At 45.5% G+C, this 16,482-nt stretch overlaps 1 protein-coding gene across 5 annotated transcripts in view; it reads left to right on the forward strand.

Moving 5' to 3' along the window:
- The first annotated feature begins 921 nt into the window (after positions 1-921).
- The window catches only part of LOC119179371 (transmembrane protein 130-like), a 41,194-nt gene continuing 25,633 nt past the window's right edge, over positions 922-16,482 (forward strand). For all 5 annotated transcript variants that reach the window (XR_012884814.1, XR_012884815.1, XR_012884816.1 and 2 more), the window contains exons 1-6: positions 922-1,214; positions 6,149-6,436; positions 8,546-8,700; positions 10,077-10,239; positions 14,391-14,475; positions 16,201-16,418. Coding sequence is in view for 2 of the 5 variants with exons in the window: in XM_075868767.1 (XP_075724882.1) it covers positions 1,103-1,214; positions 6,149-6,436; positions 8,546-8,700; positions 10,077-10,239; positions 14,391-14,475; positions 16,201-16,418 (1,021 nt within the window). In the remaining 3 variants the exon portion in view is untranslated. The remainder of the gene's footprint in view (positions 1,215-6,148; positions 6,437-8,545; positions 8,701-10,076; positions 10,240-14,390; positions 14,476-16,200; positions 16,419-16,482) is intronic.

Consider the following 16,482-nt stretch of genomic DNA (forward strand, 5'->3'; position numbering starts at 1 on the left):
GATTAGTGCTTAATGAAATGATGGTTCACCGTGGAAGGTGTTGAAAGCAATGGCTCGCAGTCGAGTTCATCGTTCCACTATGCTACCACTTCACATCGATAAAATGTTTCAGTGCCGTCACGCGCTCACTTTCGGGCTCAGTACAATGTCGATATTTCAGTTCAGTCGCGCACCCGCTTAGGCATCCTGTAATTTCAGAATCTAATTAACATATTTTCTCGATCGCCATTTGAGGCCATACACGAGCAACAAAATATATTTTTAATGTTTTTCATCGCCCGCGCACCTGGTTTAGCCACCCTATCTTGTTGATACCGTTTCTGCGCAGCGCATCGCCGCCTTGGTTGGCGTGCAAACGTGTGCCAGCGCCACCTGGCAGTTTCCTTTCAAGGCGTTTCACATTAGCCGGCGCCTTCATCACGCTTTCCTATTCTAGCCACTGTAGTTGTGGTGCAATGTATAATGCTTTTTGAGAAAGTAGAATGTGGCGATCGAGGGGGGGGGGGGGGGGGGAGGGATCTTACATTAGATGCATACCTTGTTCGAATACGATTGCGTGAGGAATGCGAAATAACAAAGTATAAATGCAATATCAACGGCCCCTTCACTCTTTCTCTAGGGCTTGGAAGCAATACTCACAACAATTGCGCCGAAACTGCATGCTCCCTTAGAAGTGTGGCAGCTTGGGCCAGTTGGTATGACATGACGATAGTTATAGCGCGAGAACAGAATGATGACACAGAGACAAGAAGCGTCCTTCTTGTGTCTGTGTCATCGTTCTGATCGCCATGCATGCTCTCATAGAGTTTATGGCATGCGCCAAAGCGCAAATCTCGGAAGCACGCTCGCATGGAGCCACGCATGGAGCGCTCCGCACGCGACAGAAAACGCGCGCGCAGTCTGGTAACAGTGGGGGGCGCAAGCACGCAGTGGACACGACACGGGTGACTTCGGTTGCGGACACGAAAGTGGGGAGATTTATGCGAACATGCTACCTCGGCGTTGTTTGACAACTACGGAGAGCCCATGTTAGCTAGCGGGCTACGCGGAAAACTCGTAAAGCGTGCGAGTCGGCGTGGCCTGTCCTCGTGATATAAAAAAAATGAGCGACTCCGGACCGTTCGTGCGGCCGCCGTTTCGCTGCCAACGGCGGTGGCTGCTTTTGTCAACTGCGACTTTGCTGTGGATGTTGTCAGCTGCTGCGGAAGCGTTGGGTAAGTCAGCTGCCCCTGATTGTTAGTTTACCCATCTAATTACAATCTTCGTGAATGCACTCTGACGTTACTGCGGCTACCTGCCCACTACCCTGAGGCGCTGCGCTATCCAGTTCCTCTCCGGAGGTGCGTCAACAACCCACGTAAACTGTAAACAGGGTCTTGCTTCGTTTCTTTCTTTTCCTGACGCGTTCAGTTGTCACCTTTTGCCGTGTTCATTCGCTTCAACTTGTTCCGTGTGTTTTTGCTTGACGGACAAGCGGTTGTCATTGCGCCGTTTCTCGGCCAGCTCGAAAACTACGGCCGCTTTTGTTTATGACGTTCGTGCCGCGGGATTAACGAGCTGCCAGTTCTGCGGGGAGGAGGCGTACTACTACTGACGACGGCGCAGATGTTAAGCAGCATGATTGTGTCGTGCTTTTCGTGCATGCATTACTGGCGACGCAATGATATCTCGAGACACCCATTGCGCGCGTCCATGTTTTCATGTCTTCTACGTAAACCTATGCCCGCCGCTTTTGTTTTTAAAAGGGATGCCGATTTGGCCCGAGGATTTGCATAATCACGGGGACTAGAAGCACGTTGTCGTGGGATGGAGTTTGCTTTGGGCTACGTGATCACAACGCCAAGATCGGCCACCCGTTCCTAGCCACGCGCATTATCGTGACGGTTGACTAGAGGTGCCTTAGGAGGCGTCCGGCCCAAGTTGTGAATCGGTCGAATTGGCTCCGTGATACAGTTGTGTGGCTTAGATTGTCACCGATTACGAATCAGAGCGTGCGACTGCTTTCCAGAATGGGCTTTCCGTATGCTGTTAGGTAGGCCCCACAGAGGTTTAAATGCAACTGTAAACCCATTTGCTAGTTAGTTGTCTGAGGCTGCCAGATTAACTCGAACAACTAAACGGCTTCCGCTGGCTTTCTGTGCGTTTCTCTTCCCTTAATAATAAATAGCTGTATTGACCAGCCCTTTTTAATAGCAGTCATGATGTTTAGATTGATGGGATTATTCTGGTTCTTCCCGCTTGGAGGTGCTGGCTTCACAGTATGGCCAGGCTTGCCTCGTGCGAAGCTTATCCTGTCAAAGTCGAGAATCGTTGTTTGCAAGGCAAGCTAAACAGTTGGCCGTTTCTAAAACTAACACGGACATCATGTCCAATCATTTTTGGGGCATTTTCATTGGCTATTCTTACTGTTATCTCTTTATTGACTTTGGAGCAGAGATAACTTAACGAACAGGCGTTCATGAAAGACTGGCAATAATAAAAAGACCCGATGCAAGCTCTTTATCAGTTTGTTATGGCCTTTGCAAACTATAGTTTGTGTGCTTTTGAGCAAACATACATGCTTGACTTGTGTCATTGCAAGAGATGCAAGAGATCACAGTGTCTGTATCTGTTATGGAAACAATATCGGGGTCATTTACTCTCAACGTAAGTTGAAAAAAAAAAAAAAGTGTCATTGGGAAATGCATGGAAGTAGAGCTGAAATAATACCACGACTAACGACTAAGGAAATATTTCGTGTACTGTGACACATTGGTTACAGTCGCTGTAACCTGTGGTAGCATTAATGCTTCGAACAGTATTGTCACACTGCTTTAATGTCCATCTGCTTTACATTTAAGAACAACACATCGGTTGCCACGGGCAACAGTAATTATGCATTCATATTCTGACAACGTAAAATTACAGGTGAGCATGATAAAGTATCAGAGTAGCATATCAGACTTGCATATCTGACATGTCTCCTGAATTATTTTGGGGGACTCCCAGATTTTGACCCCTTGTTATGGTTAGCAGGAAAATCTCCATGAAATTGAAATTTCTGTGCCTGATCTGGGTGCACTGACAATATTGCGACCTACTTGGATGCGTGCTTCTTGCGAAACCTTTGCGTATAGCATTACAGAAACCAATTTAGGAGCTGTTCTAGTAAAGTTACGTTAGAATTTGGTTTGATGTTGATGTCCAAGTTAGGGAAATGCCGTGCTGCATTCAAGCCATTATAAGACCACAACGCTGATGTTTATGCTCAAAGGACAGTACAGGATTCTCTCCCCACATTTCCCAGGTGTGTATTTGCAAAAGAAAGGGGGGGGGGGGGCGTGAGGTAAATTTGAGTGTCCACCCCCCTCCTTCATTTCCACCTGTTTTCGAACTCTTTCTGGTTCAGATGAGCTTGAACTTGATAGGTTTAAAAATGGCTTGTCGCCGACAAGCCCAGGATTGAGAGTGCATTAAATATTGAAGAGCAGTGCACATAAATATGCTACCTGCACACCTTTGAAGGCCGTCTCTCTGCACGCTTACAGGCTGTAAGTTTTTTGCGTGCGGTACTACCACTAAAATCTGTGTGCTATAGAAGCTTCGTTTAAACACTCATTTGGGGCTCTTTGTCCTTGCTCACCCCATTATTCACAAATGCTCCTCGGCTTGCATTTCGTTCTTTACTTGACAGAGTTGAGCACAGCGCCGCTTCTCCACCTAAAATGAAGCTGTGCTTCCCAAGAATCACTGCAGATTGTTGCTGATATGCAGTAACTCGCTGTGCCTGGAGACAGCGCTTCCATCGACATTCTAAAGTCGATCGAGGTGAAGCGTTGAGTGAAGGGATGTTTTATTTAGAATACGGGGTTAGTTATGCTAAAAAAAAAAAAAGAAGTCTGCTTCAGAAGCGATACTCCTTTATGTGCAATATGAAAAAGGGATGTTTTCACTCCTCCCATGGACTTTATGATGAAGAAATTGCAAATAATTTGGGGGCTGAAATAAGGAATATCTCATAACCTACCACTCCATGAGCTTTCCCTCCTGAATGAATAATAGCAAGCACTGCTGCGGCCTTTTAGCCGAGGGCGACAGCTGTTTGCACGGACAGTCACTGTGGCTTCCATCGCCTCCATTCTCTTCTTTTGCGTCTGTGCGAGGCACTGCTCTTCTTTGTAATCTCGGAGTACAATGCTGGAAAATGCTTTATAGTCTACAAAAGAAGAAAAAGTAAAAACGAGATGTGCAGCAGCGGCATAAATAGACACAAAAAAAAACAACGAAAGCATGTGTCTCTCTTTTCCCATTGTCTTGAGACGTTGCTGACGGAAAGAGCCCAGATTACTTGGGTGGTGAGCAATCGAAGCTTGTGTGCGGTTAGTGCGCTCTCAGAAGTTGTTATGTTTTCTACTTTGTTTGGTTTGTTTACCTTCCTGTGGTCTAGTACAGTTAAATTAGCATCACTTACATATGCCGTAAGTGTGTGACATTTCTGTGTCACTGTGTGGGATCATTAAGAAAGTAAGGCAGCTGGGGGGATAAAGCCTGCTAAGCAGTCACGTCATATTTAGAAAAAGAATAAAAAGGATGTGTCAAGGATGATAAAAAGAAAAAAAAACACGGATATCCCCTGACAATAGCTGAGCCCCTGCGAAAACTTTGGAAGAAATAAACATTTTCATACGTTTACTTCTTGTTCTCAACGTTTATGCATGTGTAAACATAGATTGGCTTATTGTAGTCATAACGTTACAGCCAAAATGAGAAACATCAAAAGAAAAAAAAAAGCAAGGTGGTTTGTGGAAATGTATACGTGTGCATGGGCGAAAGGCGTGTCAATAATAGAACGGCTCCGCATAATGCCGAAACATTCAAGTTACACATCATGTACCTTGTGGCTCTGTGTCGTTGTATGGCAAGTGCACCATTGGAGGTAAACAAAGCAAATTGTGGCTGCATACCATTGCATTGCCTGCACAGAGCGAGAGGTAGATAAAGTGGAGAACCATCTCACCTGAGAAATTTTAGCGGGTATGATAAACCATGGAGCAGGGCTATGTGCTTTTTTTGTGAGCGTTTTGGATGACACACTCATTGTTTGTCCCCTACATACTGTGCTTAAGGTGTATGCTACAGCAACAAACTAGTAGGAAATTAGTTGATCCCTGTGTGTTGCTTTTCTGCTAGTCTTTTGCATGCAGTTTGCTGTGAATTACCTATTAGCATACATGAGTAATTGTTGAACAGTGAGTTTAGTTGTAGGTCTTGGATGGTGCCAGAAAATATCTTCGTAGAACTGAAATTCATTCTGCACTAATTTTAAATGAACTGACAACTGGCCAAAATGGTTATCAAGTTCCGGTGGAAATGAAAAGACCATAAGTTATAATGACAGATTCAAGCATTCTTTTCATTCACCCTGGCAGGATTTATATTTTTAAATTGTGTTTATAATTAACAAAAACGTGTATGTCACGCTGCCAAGTGGAAGAGCCTTGAAGCTTGATTCTGGAGATGATTACCTTGCTGAACAAATTTGCATAGTCTGATGCTATCATGTACGCCATAAATGGTCCTCAAAATTGAAGTATAAATATTATCGTGCAGCCCCCTCAAGTGCTGTCAGCACATGCATGGCGTTCGAACACCAGCTGCGCTCGCGGTCACTGTCTGCTTCATGCGTCGTCATGCATCTATACGACTTGATATTCGCCGTAGGCAGAAAAATTCTGATTACAAATGTCTCAAGACGTTCTCCAGGCACCATCCAGTTATTAGACACCACTACCAGCTTTCCGTTGCGAAAAAAAACAAAAAAAAAACAGGTACCATAAAAATAGGTTGTCGATTCCTTTAAACTTGAATGCATTGACATTGGGCCCATTGGCGCTTTGGCTGGGTATTTAAAAAGTTTGTACAAATGTATAGTTTGTTGAACTGAACGTTCGTTCAAGTGGTATTTTACCGTACATATTAAATACGGAACTAAGCCTTAAATTGGACAAACACGAGACAGCCCTTGAGTATGGCAAATATGGAACTGAGTCTTGAATTCCCGACACAGAGCTTTGTGCTGTGCTTTGCTGCGATGTAGGGTGCTTCTGAAGCAGCCCACACATTGCTGCAGTATTGTCACATAGGCTTCGCTTCCCCACGATTGTTGCAGAAGTGAATGTCACCAACGATGGGCCTGCCATACTGGACTCGACCATCACGTTTCGGGCACAGTTGATTGGTGCGGACTACCCCGAGCTCTACTATGTCTTCCAACACAACGTGCCGTCGGGCGGAGCACCTGTTACGGTCACCAATAGTACCGAGGCCACGCTGCGAATTGCCTTCCTCGCCTACAGGCATCAGCCGGGCGAGTATGTCATGACGGTCACCGTGCTAAAGCAGTACTTATTCTCAAAGCACAAGATTGCCGAGGGTTCCTGCAAGTTTCTGCTTACCCGTGAGTATGTCGCAACGACGTGGAAAAATCACAGGGTTAAAATTTACTCGCGTCCTGTAACCTAAAGATTTACTGACACCAATTACCCTGTTATACAAATCTCCTGTATATCGAAACGTTTTGAGCAAGGTTGAAACACAGTAATTGCTGATGAGATACATCTTATTCTAATATTAAAGTCAACTTTTGCATGGTGTGCCCTCTGACATCGACACTAGCATAGTGTCAGGCCATGGTTTCAATTCTGGTGACTTCCCGAACCTGTATGGTTGCTTGTGGTGATGTTGGGTATTAAAACATACAATAAGGACACTTGTGCATCAACAATGGAGTAGAGCGGCTGGGCAAACATCTTGGCACCTAGCATGAGCATTTGACACGAAGCTCATACCATTTTGTTATGTCAGGGTACAGTACGAACCAAAACTATCTTTTAAGACGTTTAAATTAATTTTTCAAGGTGCACTTACACTTTCCAGTACATTTTCTAGTCTCTTCATCACTTGACCTTTTTTGTGTGTAAAAAAAAAGATACATTTTTTCAGTACCCTTTTAACAGATAATTTGATCAGTCTAATTGGTAATAATCATTATATGTAGTGCAAAGCTTTGCTAAGGACAGATACAAAAAAGCACTAGCCAGAAGCGGTTGTTTCAATTGAAAGTTTGTTTCGAGCATTTGGGCTTACATTTTCTATCTCTGTTTTCTTGTACATACATTTGTATGCACATTGTGCAGTAAATGTTCAGTTTAAACACTTGTGGCTTGTCCTTTCTTTAGTTGTACATAGTAAAGTTTTTTACTAGCTGCAAGGACGCTCATTGTGGTAGTTTACGCTTAGCTGTAGCACTGCCAGTGCAAAGGGAATGAGTTCGATACCACGCCACTGCAGCTGTATCTTAGTGAAGGTGAAATGCACGTACTACTCTTGTGTGCATGCATCACTGACAAACTCCAGGTGGTCAAAATTGCCGTGAAAGTCTGCGCAAGTGCCCCCTTTATCCTGAAAGATGACACGTTCGGAGGTAATACATTTGAAGCTATCTTCGTGCGATATTTCATGAGTTAAAATGAAGAGGGTAAAGGCGTTCTTGTTACGACAATTTGTGACTACCCAGAATGCAACTCTGAGGCACCGCATTGTAAAAACACCGGGAAAACGTGCACATGTACATGTGAATTAGTACTGTTGGAAGGACCAATTTTTCCTCTATCGTTACCCTACACTTTAGCGTCAATCAATATCTGTTGTAGGGAAAAGAATATTGTTTTTGATCTGCCCACCAAAAAATAACAGATTTGTGTAAATGAGTTCTGCGAAAGCCCGCAGGGTGGCGAAAGGGTTAAGAAAGGGGAAAAAACAAAACAACCACCTGTTTTGTAACGCAAAGCCACAAGAAAAATCTGTGGCGGAAGGGCCAAGAAAGGGAAAGAGGACAACCACCCGTTTCGTAGCGGAAAGCCTCAAGGAAATCCACACAAATTTTAATCTGCCTTTTTTTGGCAACTAAGGGACTTTTCTTACTGAGAAATCCGTATGGGTTTTTTTGTAGGTTCGTATTACAAAACGGGTGGTTGTGTTCTTTCCCTTTCTTAAAAACAGATTTGTCCGTGATCACAGAAGTGCTATTGTTACTAGATGTCAAAAGTAACCCTGTGTCCTCTGCTACAGCATCTATTTTGTTTGTCCTGGTACCTTTAAAGCCAAGAAGAGATTACCTAAGGGGCATTACAATGAAGGGGGCAAACAATACTTTAAATACACAACTAGACTAGAAAATAGCAATTGTAGCAAGAACTAGCAAACATGACTTCCAACAAAATGCAGTCAATACAATAACAAGTTTAAAGGTTTCCAATATACTTAGAGCACCTAACCTCCATAGGCCGTATCACGTCTAAACGATTAGAATCAGTGTGGAAAAACTTGACATTTTTTAGGTGCAGATTGTTGAACTTTAGAACAAATTACGTAATGAGTTAGTACATTGAGAAAGCAATCAAGTGCAACAGCAGGGTGTTTTTTTTTTTTCATTCTGTGAGTGAAACACCTTAAAATTGAATCAAATGAACCACTTCATACACGCGCCTTGCTGCTTCTGTGGCAGGGGACATCGTCGGAAGGATTGTGGTGTCCCAGGACAACCACACGCTGCAGGACGACCAAACCATCGTGTCCACGAACCGGACGACAAACTTCACTTTCGAGCTGCACGATCCCAGTGGCTTCTTTACCAACTCGTCTGACAGCTTGTCTTGGAAGGTGAGCACCAATGCGAAGCCACGAAAAGTCAAGGAATCGATTAAGTGTGCTGCGTGCTCAAGTATATTCGGCAGGACCCACTGACTCGGTCGATGCGTTCTGCCAGACTCGAGGGGTTGAGAGAGAGAGAGAGAGATATAAAGATACAAGGAATACAAGATACAAGGATATAAAGATACAAGATACAAGGATATAAAGATACAAGGAGGGGTAGATTTCAGGCAAAGAAATTGGGCTGTTTTAGAATAGAATAGAATGTTTTAGAATAGGGCTGTTTAGAATTTTAGTACATCGAGATGGCGTTCATTGGTTCGGATATGCTATTTGCGTCATGTAACGGCTGTACAGGAGGCGAAAGCGCATGTGCTGGGGCGACAGGTGGTCATGCAAAGTTTTCGTACCATAATCTGTAACTTCCTATTGTTTGTCTTAACGGAACACTAATGTTTTACTGCATCAAAATTAGCCTCAGTGGTTATAGTAGTTATAGTGGTTATAGTACTCAGTGGTTACAGTGGTCGTAGTACTCTGTTACTGACCCGAAAGTCGCAGGTTTGACTATTTAGCTCCATTTCTGCATCCAAATTCTGACCAAATGTTTGAGCTGTATGTTTCCTGGCTAATGCACTTCTTTTTTTAAGTTAGCATGAAAGATTGAATAAAACGTTATACTACCGCAAAATGTCAAGCAAGTGCGTGCCCCCCCCTTCCTACGGTGAAGGATAATCCGACCAGAGCGAGGGAGGCACTTACTTGGCATTTTACTGTATATTAGTGAAATTGACTTTCTGCTGAGTCTCCGTTTAAGAAGAGCCTGTAGTTTTAACTAACAAGTTCTACTTAGATGGACTGCGCACTCACATCCCTGGAAGTCACGGTGGCCTCGTTTCTAAGGGGGTGAAACCCTAGAGGCCCATGCGGTTAGCTGCACTTTGAAGAACCTTAGGTGGTCGAAGTTTCCGAAGCCCTCCGTGACGGCGTGCCCTGTAATCATGTACGTTGTTTTGGGACGTCAAGGACAAACGTTTATTATATGCTGCACTGTAACATGTGCGAGTGATTAACCAGACAATGGTTAGAAAACTTTTTAACAATTGGCAAGAAAAGCATCCTCGCGTATTTGCATACGCACTCCAAAAAGTTGACACGTCTGAGCTGGTCGAGAAAAAAAAAATTCTTCTGGCTGGTCGCTTTATACAACAGTTAACATGAATGTGTCTGTAATACTAAAACATAGTTATAGCCTATAATTTAAGGTATACGTAAGGATGGCTTCTGAGAACTTTCTAACATCTGCTACAACTTGATAAATATCATGTTACTTATAATTTAAAAATGTAAAACCCCAACAATTTTTATGTTTACTTTCGTTTCAGCTGGACTACGGCCTTTCCCATTACGCTCCCTACTATACCATAAACTTCACCGACACAAACGTCCACACCGTGAACCTCATCGTGGTAGCACTTGTAACCAGGCCGAGCTCGACATCTCCGCAGGTCAAGCTCGGCTCCTTCACGCGCACCATCGCCCCCAAAGGTGGGTGCCCGACACCAATTCTCACGACACAGCGGGGGATCGTGTTAATTGGGCATTGTTAAGATTGGGAAGAGGTTATGGAGGTGCTGGCTGCAAACAGAAGGCAAGATTGAGTGTCTTTGGGCCCTGCACGCTTGGGACTTGTCTTTCAATCTATGTGTGGGTCTCGCTGAGTCAAAATGGTTCTGTTTGCTGTCTCCGTATCGTCGCTGAAGGAACTGCCCGGCCGCCTGTCTTGAGCCTACAAGAATCAACTGCGTAATGAAATGACCCATATAACAAATATTCATGATGTTGCAAATGTGCTTACAACATTGCAGTGTTCAGTGTTTTCAACGAAGCGACTAGATTGGTTGAATATTTTGAAGGAACAGAGTGCTTCTTTTTAAAAGCATTTAGCTTTATTTGCATTTAAACTGGTGACTTAGTGACCGAGACGTTTTGCAGTTAAGCACGAAGTCGTGAGTCTGATTCCCGACCATGGCGTCTGTGGTTTGAAATGGTTTGACGAATCATTGGGACGGTAATGTCAAGGAAAGGTGAAGGGCATAAGGAAAGACAGAATTTTCAAGCGTAATTGTCTGAATACCTATTTACAAGTATGCAGCACATTTATGTTGAAAATTTTGTCTGCATCATATTATATCAAAAGATTCAAACCAAGAGAGCAATGCATAGACATCGTGTGAGGTTCAATGTTCGCATGGGTGGTGAACCGTTGTATTGGTCGATACTGATTTCATGTTTGAATTCATGGCTGTACGTTGATGTGACAAACGTGAACACAAGTAATGATTGGATGAAGTCGAGTAAGCCAAAGTTCTTGCTGGTAACCAGTAGCACGTTAGAATTCAAGCATAGCATGTAAGAAAGGTACTTTAGTGCCAGGTGTGGGAATAAATGCTAGAGGCAGTATCAATCCCCGTTAACTAAAGAATTCTATATGGTTGAAGTTATCCTGAGCCCTCCACTGTGTCTAATAATCCCACAGTAGCTTTGGCATGTAGAACTTCACAATTTTTGTGTCATGTGGCTTGACCCTGCAATACTTTTTGAGCATGGTCGAAAAATGTTGCCGATTGGTAGCAGAAGCTCCCGGGAACACGCAAGCCAAATGGATGATGTGGCCCGGAATCCATACATAATTCTCTAGGTCAGCTAAAAATTGCATTATCTTCTTTCGACAAATGACGGAAAAAGCTAAAGAAATCGCTCGTCACAGCCGTTCTATCAGCCGTTGCCTGATTTGAGCGTTGCGTGCTAGGTTGTTACAAAAACCATCCTGGGACGTCGCGACTTGTCTATGCACGGTCGCACCGTCACGTATTTGCTTTACCCGTGCCATCCCTCCCTGCTTAGCCGTCCAGCACTTTCGTGGGACGGGAGAAGGGAGAATGCAGTTTGTGGGGGCGCTGACACCCCCCCCTGTAAAGTTGTCTGCGCCGCGTGGCGCACGTGTCTCGCCCCAAGGCTTTGTTTCGGTGGTGACCACTGCCAGGCGATAGATGGCGTTGTGTTCGCTTTGAGTACCACTGTTGGTAGAGGGGTAGCCCCGGCGGTGGCCCCTGGCGGAAGGCAGGCCTTGGTGGTGGGCGAGGGTTGAGCGAGTCTCTTCTGCGCGTGGCGGCTGCCGCGAACGGTTGTCTGTAGCGTGGGCCCCCCCGGTGCTCGGCACCGCGGGCTTCGCGCCGGGGTCCCACGTGGTAAGTCAAGCGTTGGCGACGCTGCCTTGGGTATGTGTTAGTGTGTTGTGTGTGTTAGTGTGTGTTTATCATGTTATTGTGTGTTTAGTGTGTCACTGCGTTATGTTGTTTGTATGGTAGCATGTTAAATAAAATTGATGTAACATTCGGCGACAATATCGTCGCCTAAATTAGTTAATCAATGTATGTATGTTGTGCTTTGTACCGACCGCGTCAACTGTGTCCGTTCACTCCAAGAGCGTGGCGTGACGTGGCGCTCGTTCGCCTCGTCGAGACCCCACACTGGCTGCCCAACGTGGGGCTCTTGGAGTATCGGACGACAGTTTTTGCATTTCAATACAGGGATTTTGTTAGAGCCGGAGTAGAGTAGGCCTAGGGGGGACTTCTTTGCTAGCGTCGGTGGTGTGCTTTGTTGAGAAGCGAGGAGATTGGTTTTGTAATGTGTTTGAATTTGTCGGCAGGTTGACTTTCTATTTATTTTTTTGCTCGCAAGTGTTGTTATTTTTGTTGTTGTTAGTTTTCAAAAACGTTGTTGAATTAGGACGAGAGCCATGCGGTCCGCATCCCGGGGTGAGCAAGGTTTAGAGCACGTGGTTTGTAGGCCAGGCCTGACGCGAGTGAGTACGGAAGCCTCGTGCGTGGTCCAATTTTCTGTAAATAGCTTCTTCTATATTTTTGGGCTCAGGGAGCCGGGCGTCGTTGCTGTCTGGTATTGCGGCTCGACGCCGAGGCGTCGTGACACCGCCCGGGGCGGTGGACGCCGATCGCTCGGTACGCTGCTGTGTGCGGCGAGCGATAGGGCCACCTCACAGAGTGGACGTCTCCTCGCGGCTGCCTCTTCTGCGCCTAGGCTGGGTGCTGGGTGGATGCCGGTTGTTGCCGAGCGACTCATTAGGCCTAAGGCTCTGCGCAGCCGCCTGTCGCACGTGGCACAACTAGGTGGATCGTGGCGTTGAGGTGTTGCGCTCTGCTTCCCTCACTTTTTTCTCTTGTGAGCACGAGTTAGGAAAATGATTTTTGTTTTATTTTGATGGGCGTCTCGGCCGCCACCGATGTATTAGCTAGCAGTACTGACCATCGTACCACGTGGCCGAAAAGCCTGAAGCTCCCTCCCCTAGGCCCTGCTCCATTGTTTCTTTCGAGGTTTTTTTTTTTGTTGTTGATGTATTCAGCGGGAGGGATGTCATCCACGGCCGGCTGTCCTGCACATCGTCAGTGTCGCTGGCCAGGAATGCGGTCGTGAGGTCGGGCGATGGAGATGCCTGGGACCTGCGCAACTGCCTGCAGTCCGGCGCCCTCGCGAGTGCTGGTCGCAACTGGAAGACGTCGCGCCGACGGCACGACGTCTTCCAGTTGCGACCAGTTCCAGATCGTCCAGTTCCAGATCGTCGCGCCGACGGCAACGTTGCTGTTGCGGGGCCGGTACTGAGGGGAAGTCTAGCCGGACAGTGCAGCAGTGTCGACCAGCGGCGGTGTCGTGGTGCAAGGACATTGTGATCGTGCGATATCATTTTTTTGTTAAAGCTTGTGTGGCTAATTTTTGATTTCGGGATATAATTTTATTTAAGGTTGGGGGAATGTGGGGGTGCTGACACCCCCCCTGTAAAGTTGTCTGCGCCGCGTGGCGCACGTGTCTATCCTAAAGGCTTTGTTTCGGTGGTGACCACCGCCGGGCGATAGATGGCGTTGTGTTCGCTTTGAGTACCACTGTTGGTAGAGGGGTAGCGCCGGTGGTGGCCCCTGGCGGAAGGCAGGCCTTGGTGATGGGCGAGGGTTGAGCGAGTCTCTTCTGCGCGTGGCGGCTGCCGCGAACGGTTGTCTGTAGCGTGGGCCCCTCGGTGCTCGGCACCGCGGGCTTCGCGCCGGGGTCCCACGTGGTAAGTCAAGCGTTGGCGACGCCGCCTTGGGTATGTGTTAGTGTGTTGTGTGTGTTAGTGTGTGTTTATCATGTTATTGTGTGTTTAGTGTGTCACTGCGTTATGTTGTTTGTATGGTAGCGTGTTAATTAAAATTCATGTAACATTCGGCGGACGATATCGTCGTCTAAATTAGTTAATAAATGTATGTATGTTGTGTGCTTTGTACCGACCATGTCTACTGTGTCCGTTCACTCCAAGAACGTGGCGTGGCGATGCGCGCGTTCGCCGCGCCGAGACCCCACAAGTTCCAGTGTGTAACAAAACTTGGTAACTCTGCTCGTACTGAACAGATTCTAAAAATGTTTTGTGCTGGTGAATTCGTGCGGCACTAAGCTCCTCTATCCATTCCATGGCTTCTTGAAGAAGTGTTGCAGGGCCCCTTTAAAATGTGGACTGCATGTACTTAATATATTGGTGTTTCCTCGTCGTTTTTTGTGCTCATGTCTTACTGAAGCAGCATAGGCCTGACTGGGTATCACTTTTGGAAGTGTACAGTTCGACAAATCATTGTTCCAATTTCTCCTTGCAGACCCTATAACAGGTGTCAATGTCCAAGGCAACATCTGGCTTCGCCGAGGTGATGTCGTCTCGCTCCAGGTGTCGTGTAATGGAAGGTATGTTAGTTGCGCCTGTCTGCCATGTCTTCAGCATTTTCGTGCATTCCAGCGTGATAACGGATTGATCAGTGCTAAATAGTCTTGAGTGCATTTGTTTGTGCTCACTTGAGATATAGTTCGCGAGCTCATGACTTCAAACATTTCAGCTGGTCTCGAATAATTGGCTCGCAAACGCCACATTGCTGTTTCGTAGATTAGTGGATGGTTTAAGAATGGCCTCGGAAGTTGGGGTGGGAAGGCTTCTATCTTTAATGAACTCATTATATTTAACATTTCTGCCTTGTGTTTTCTGGGTTCCTAATAGCTGAGTTCTGCATAACATCCTAATTGATCGTAAATAATTTTGCTTGATGCGTTAATTTGGGTAATCATCTAGTACTTCCTTTATTGTATTATTTTTCAAACTTTTCTGGCATGCATTAATAACACACGTGTCATGGTCCTCAATCCCTGTCCGTTCTCACCTTGTAATGCTTCCAAGTGCGACAGGGTCTGGGACGCTAGGCTCAAGTTCCTTCACGTTGCCATCTCAAAGATGCACTGCTGATTTGCGCAAGTTGGTGCATTATGATATCGTGCTTATCCTGTTGTCCGTGTTTCTCTTGTTCACACTCAAAGTGAGATGCGCTATCGCAATACGGTATCAAGGATGTAAGCTTCCTTCCGTATACAGTGGGTGCAGTTTGATGGCAGTAAAATGCCGCAACTCCTATGTATAGACGGGTTCACAGATAAAGGGAACACCTTTGTGCACACCATGTCTGGATTTCGCTCTCTGGCAAAGGCATATAATGGCTTAGATTTGCATAAGGTTACTGCTGGTTGACCATTCTGACTCTTTTTGATAGACTAGTGCCATGCACGAGCAATGTTTCTAAGGCTACTTGTAGATATGAGAACCGCAATATGAGGGGTTCTCATCATAGTGTTCGCTTCAACAGTGGACGGTACTGTACTTAGGCTTAAAAGGACACTTCAATGAAACAGTGAATCAGTTTATACTTAAAAATTATACTCTGAAAACTTTTGTTAATTTCAGTGTCATATGATGTTTAATAGAAAACAAATGCAAGACCAAAGTTCCCTTTTTAAATCTTTGCACTTGACATCACGGATCTCAAAATGCTTCGTTTGCATTTCGGCCCCGCTGGCTTAAAGTTTTCTGACACTTAGTATGCCTTCTGAAACTTGGTGGGGCTCTAGTGCCCTCACAGCACAATGTACTTCATATTTTCCAATCTGAAACTGTGTATTCCTCAGTTGGCTCCTTCGAAATCTATCGCGCAGTGGTGATGGAGGTGACTACTTCAAGATGATGGTACCACGCGCGCTTTATTTTTGTGCATGACATCAAACATCTCGGCCAGTCTCAAATTGTTGGCTCGCCAACACCACATTGCTGTTTTATAGATTGGTGGATGTGTTAAGAATGGCCTCAGAAATTAGGTTGGGAAGGCTACTATCTCTTATAAACACATTATATGTAGTATTTATCTAGCTTACCAAGTGTATTCACACGACAAGCATGGTGATCTAGGCATTGCGAAAGAGTAATTTACTGATGCCAAAAAATAAAAATAGTTGTTCTGTTTAGTCTAAGTGCACGTTGAACATCCCTTGAGAATCGTAATTATTCCGAAACCCTTCAACATTCAGATGCCTCACAACTGCGTCGTTTTGGCATGTCAAAGGCCAGAGCTTAGCTTTTTTTTGTTTCCGCAGTGCCCCTTACAACTACTGCTGGAAGTACCTGCCGAGCAACGCGACAAGCAACTCGACGGCCAACCTGACCTGCGATGAGCCCATCTCGACCAACCAGTGCCAGTTCCCGCTGGTGCACTACTTCCCGCAGGATGGCTCGCACTTCATCGCCATCCTCGTGAGCAACATCGTCCAGGCAAAGCCCTACATCAAGAACATCGAGGTGCACATCTACGATGGTGAGCTCACGTTCTTTGCACATTGATTTATCTCCTCATAGTGTTCGATTGGAAATATCTTATA

This window comes from Rhipicephalus microplus, chromosome 7 (assembly GCF_043290135.1).
Source record: "Rhipicephalus microplus isolate Deutch F79 chromosome 7, USDA_Rmic, whole genome shotgun sequence".
NCBI classification, from domain to species: Eukaryota; Metazoa; Arthropoda; class Arachnida; order Ixodida; family Ixodidae; genus Rhipicephalus; species Rhipicephalus microplus.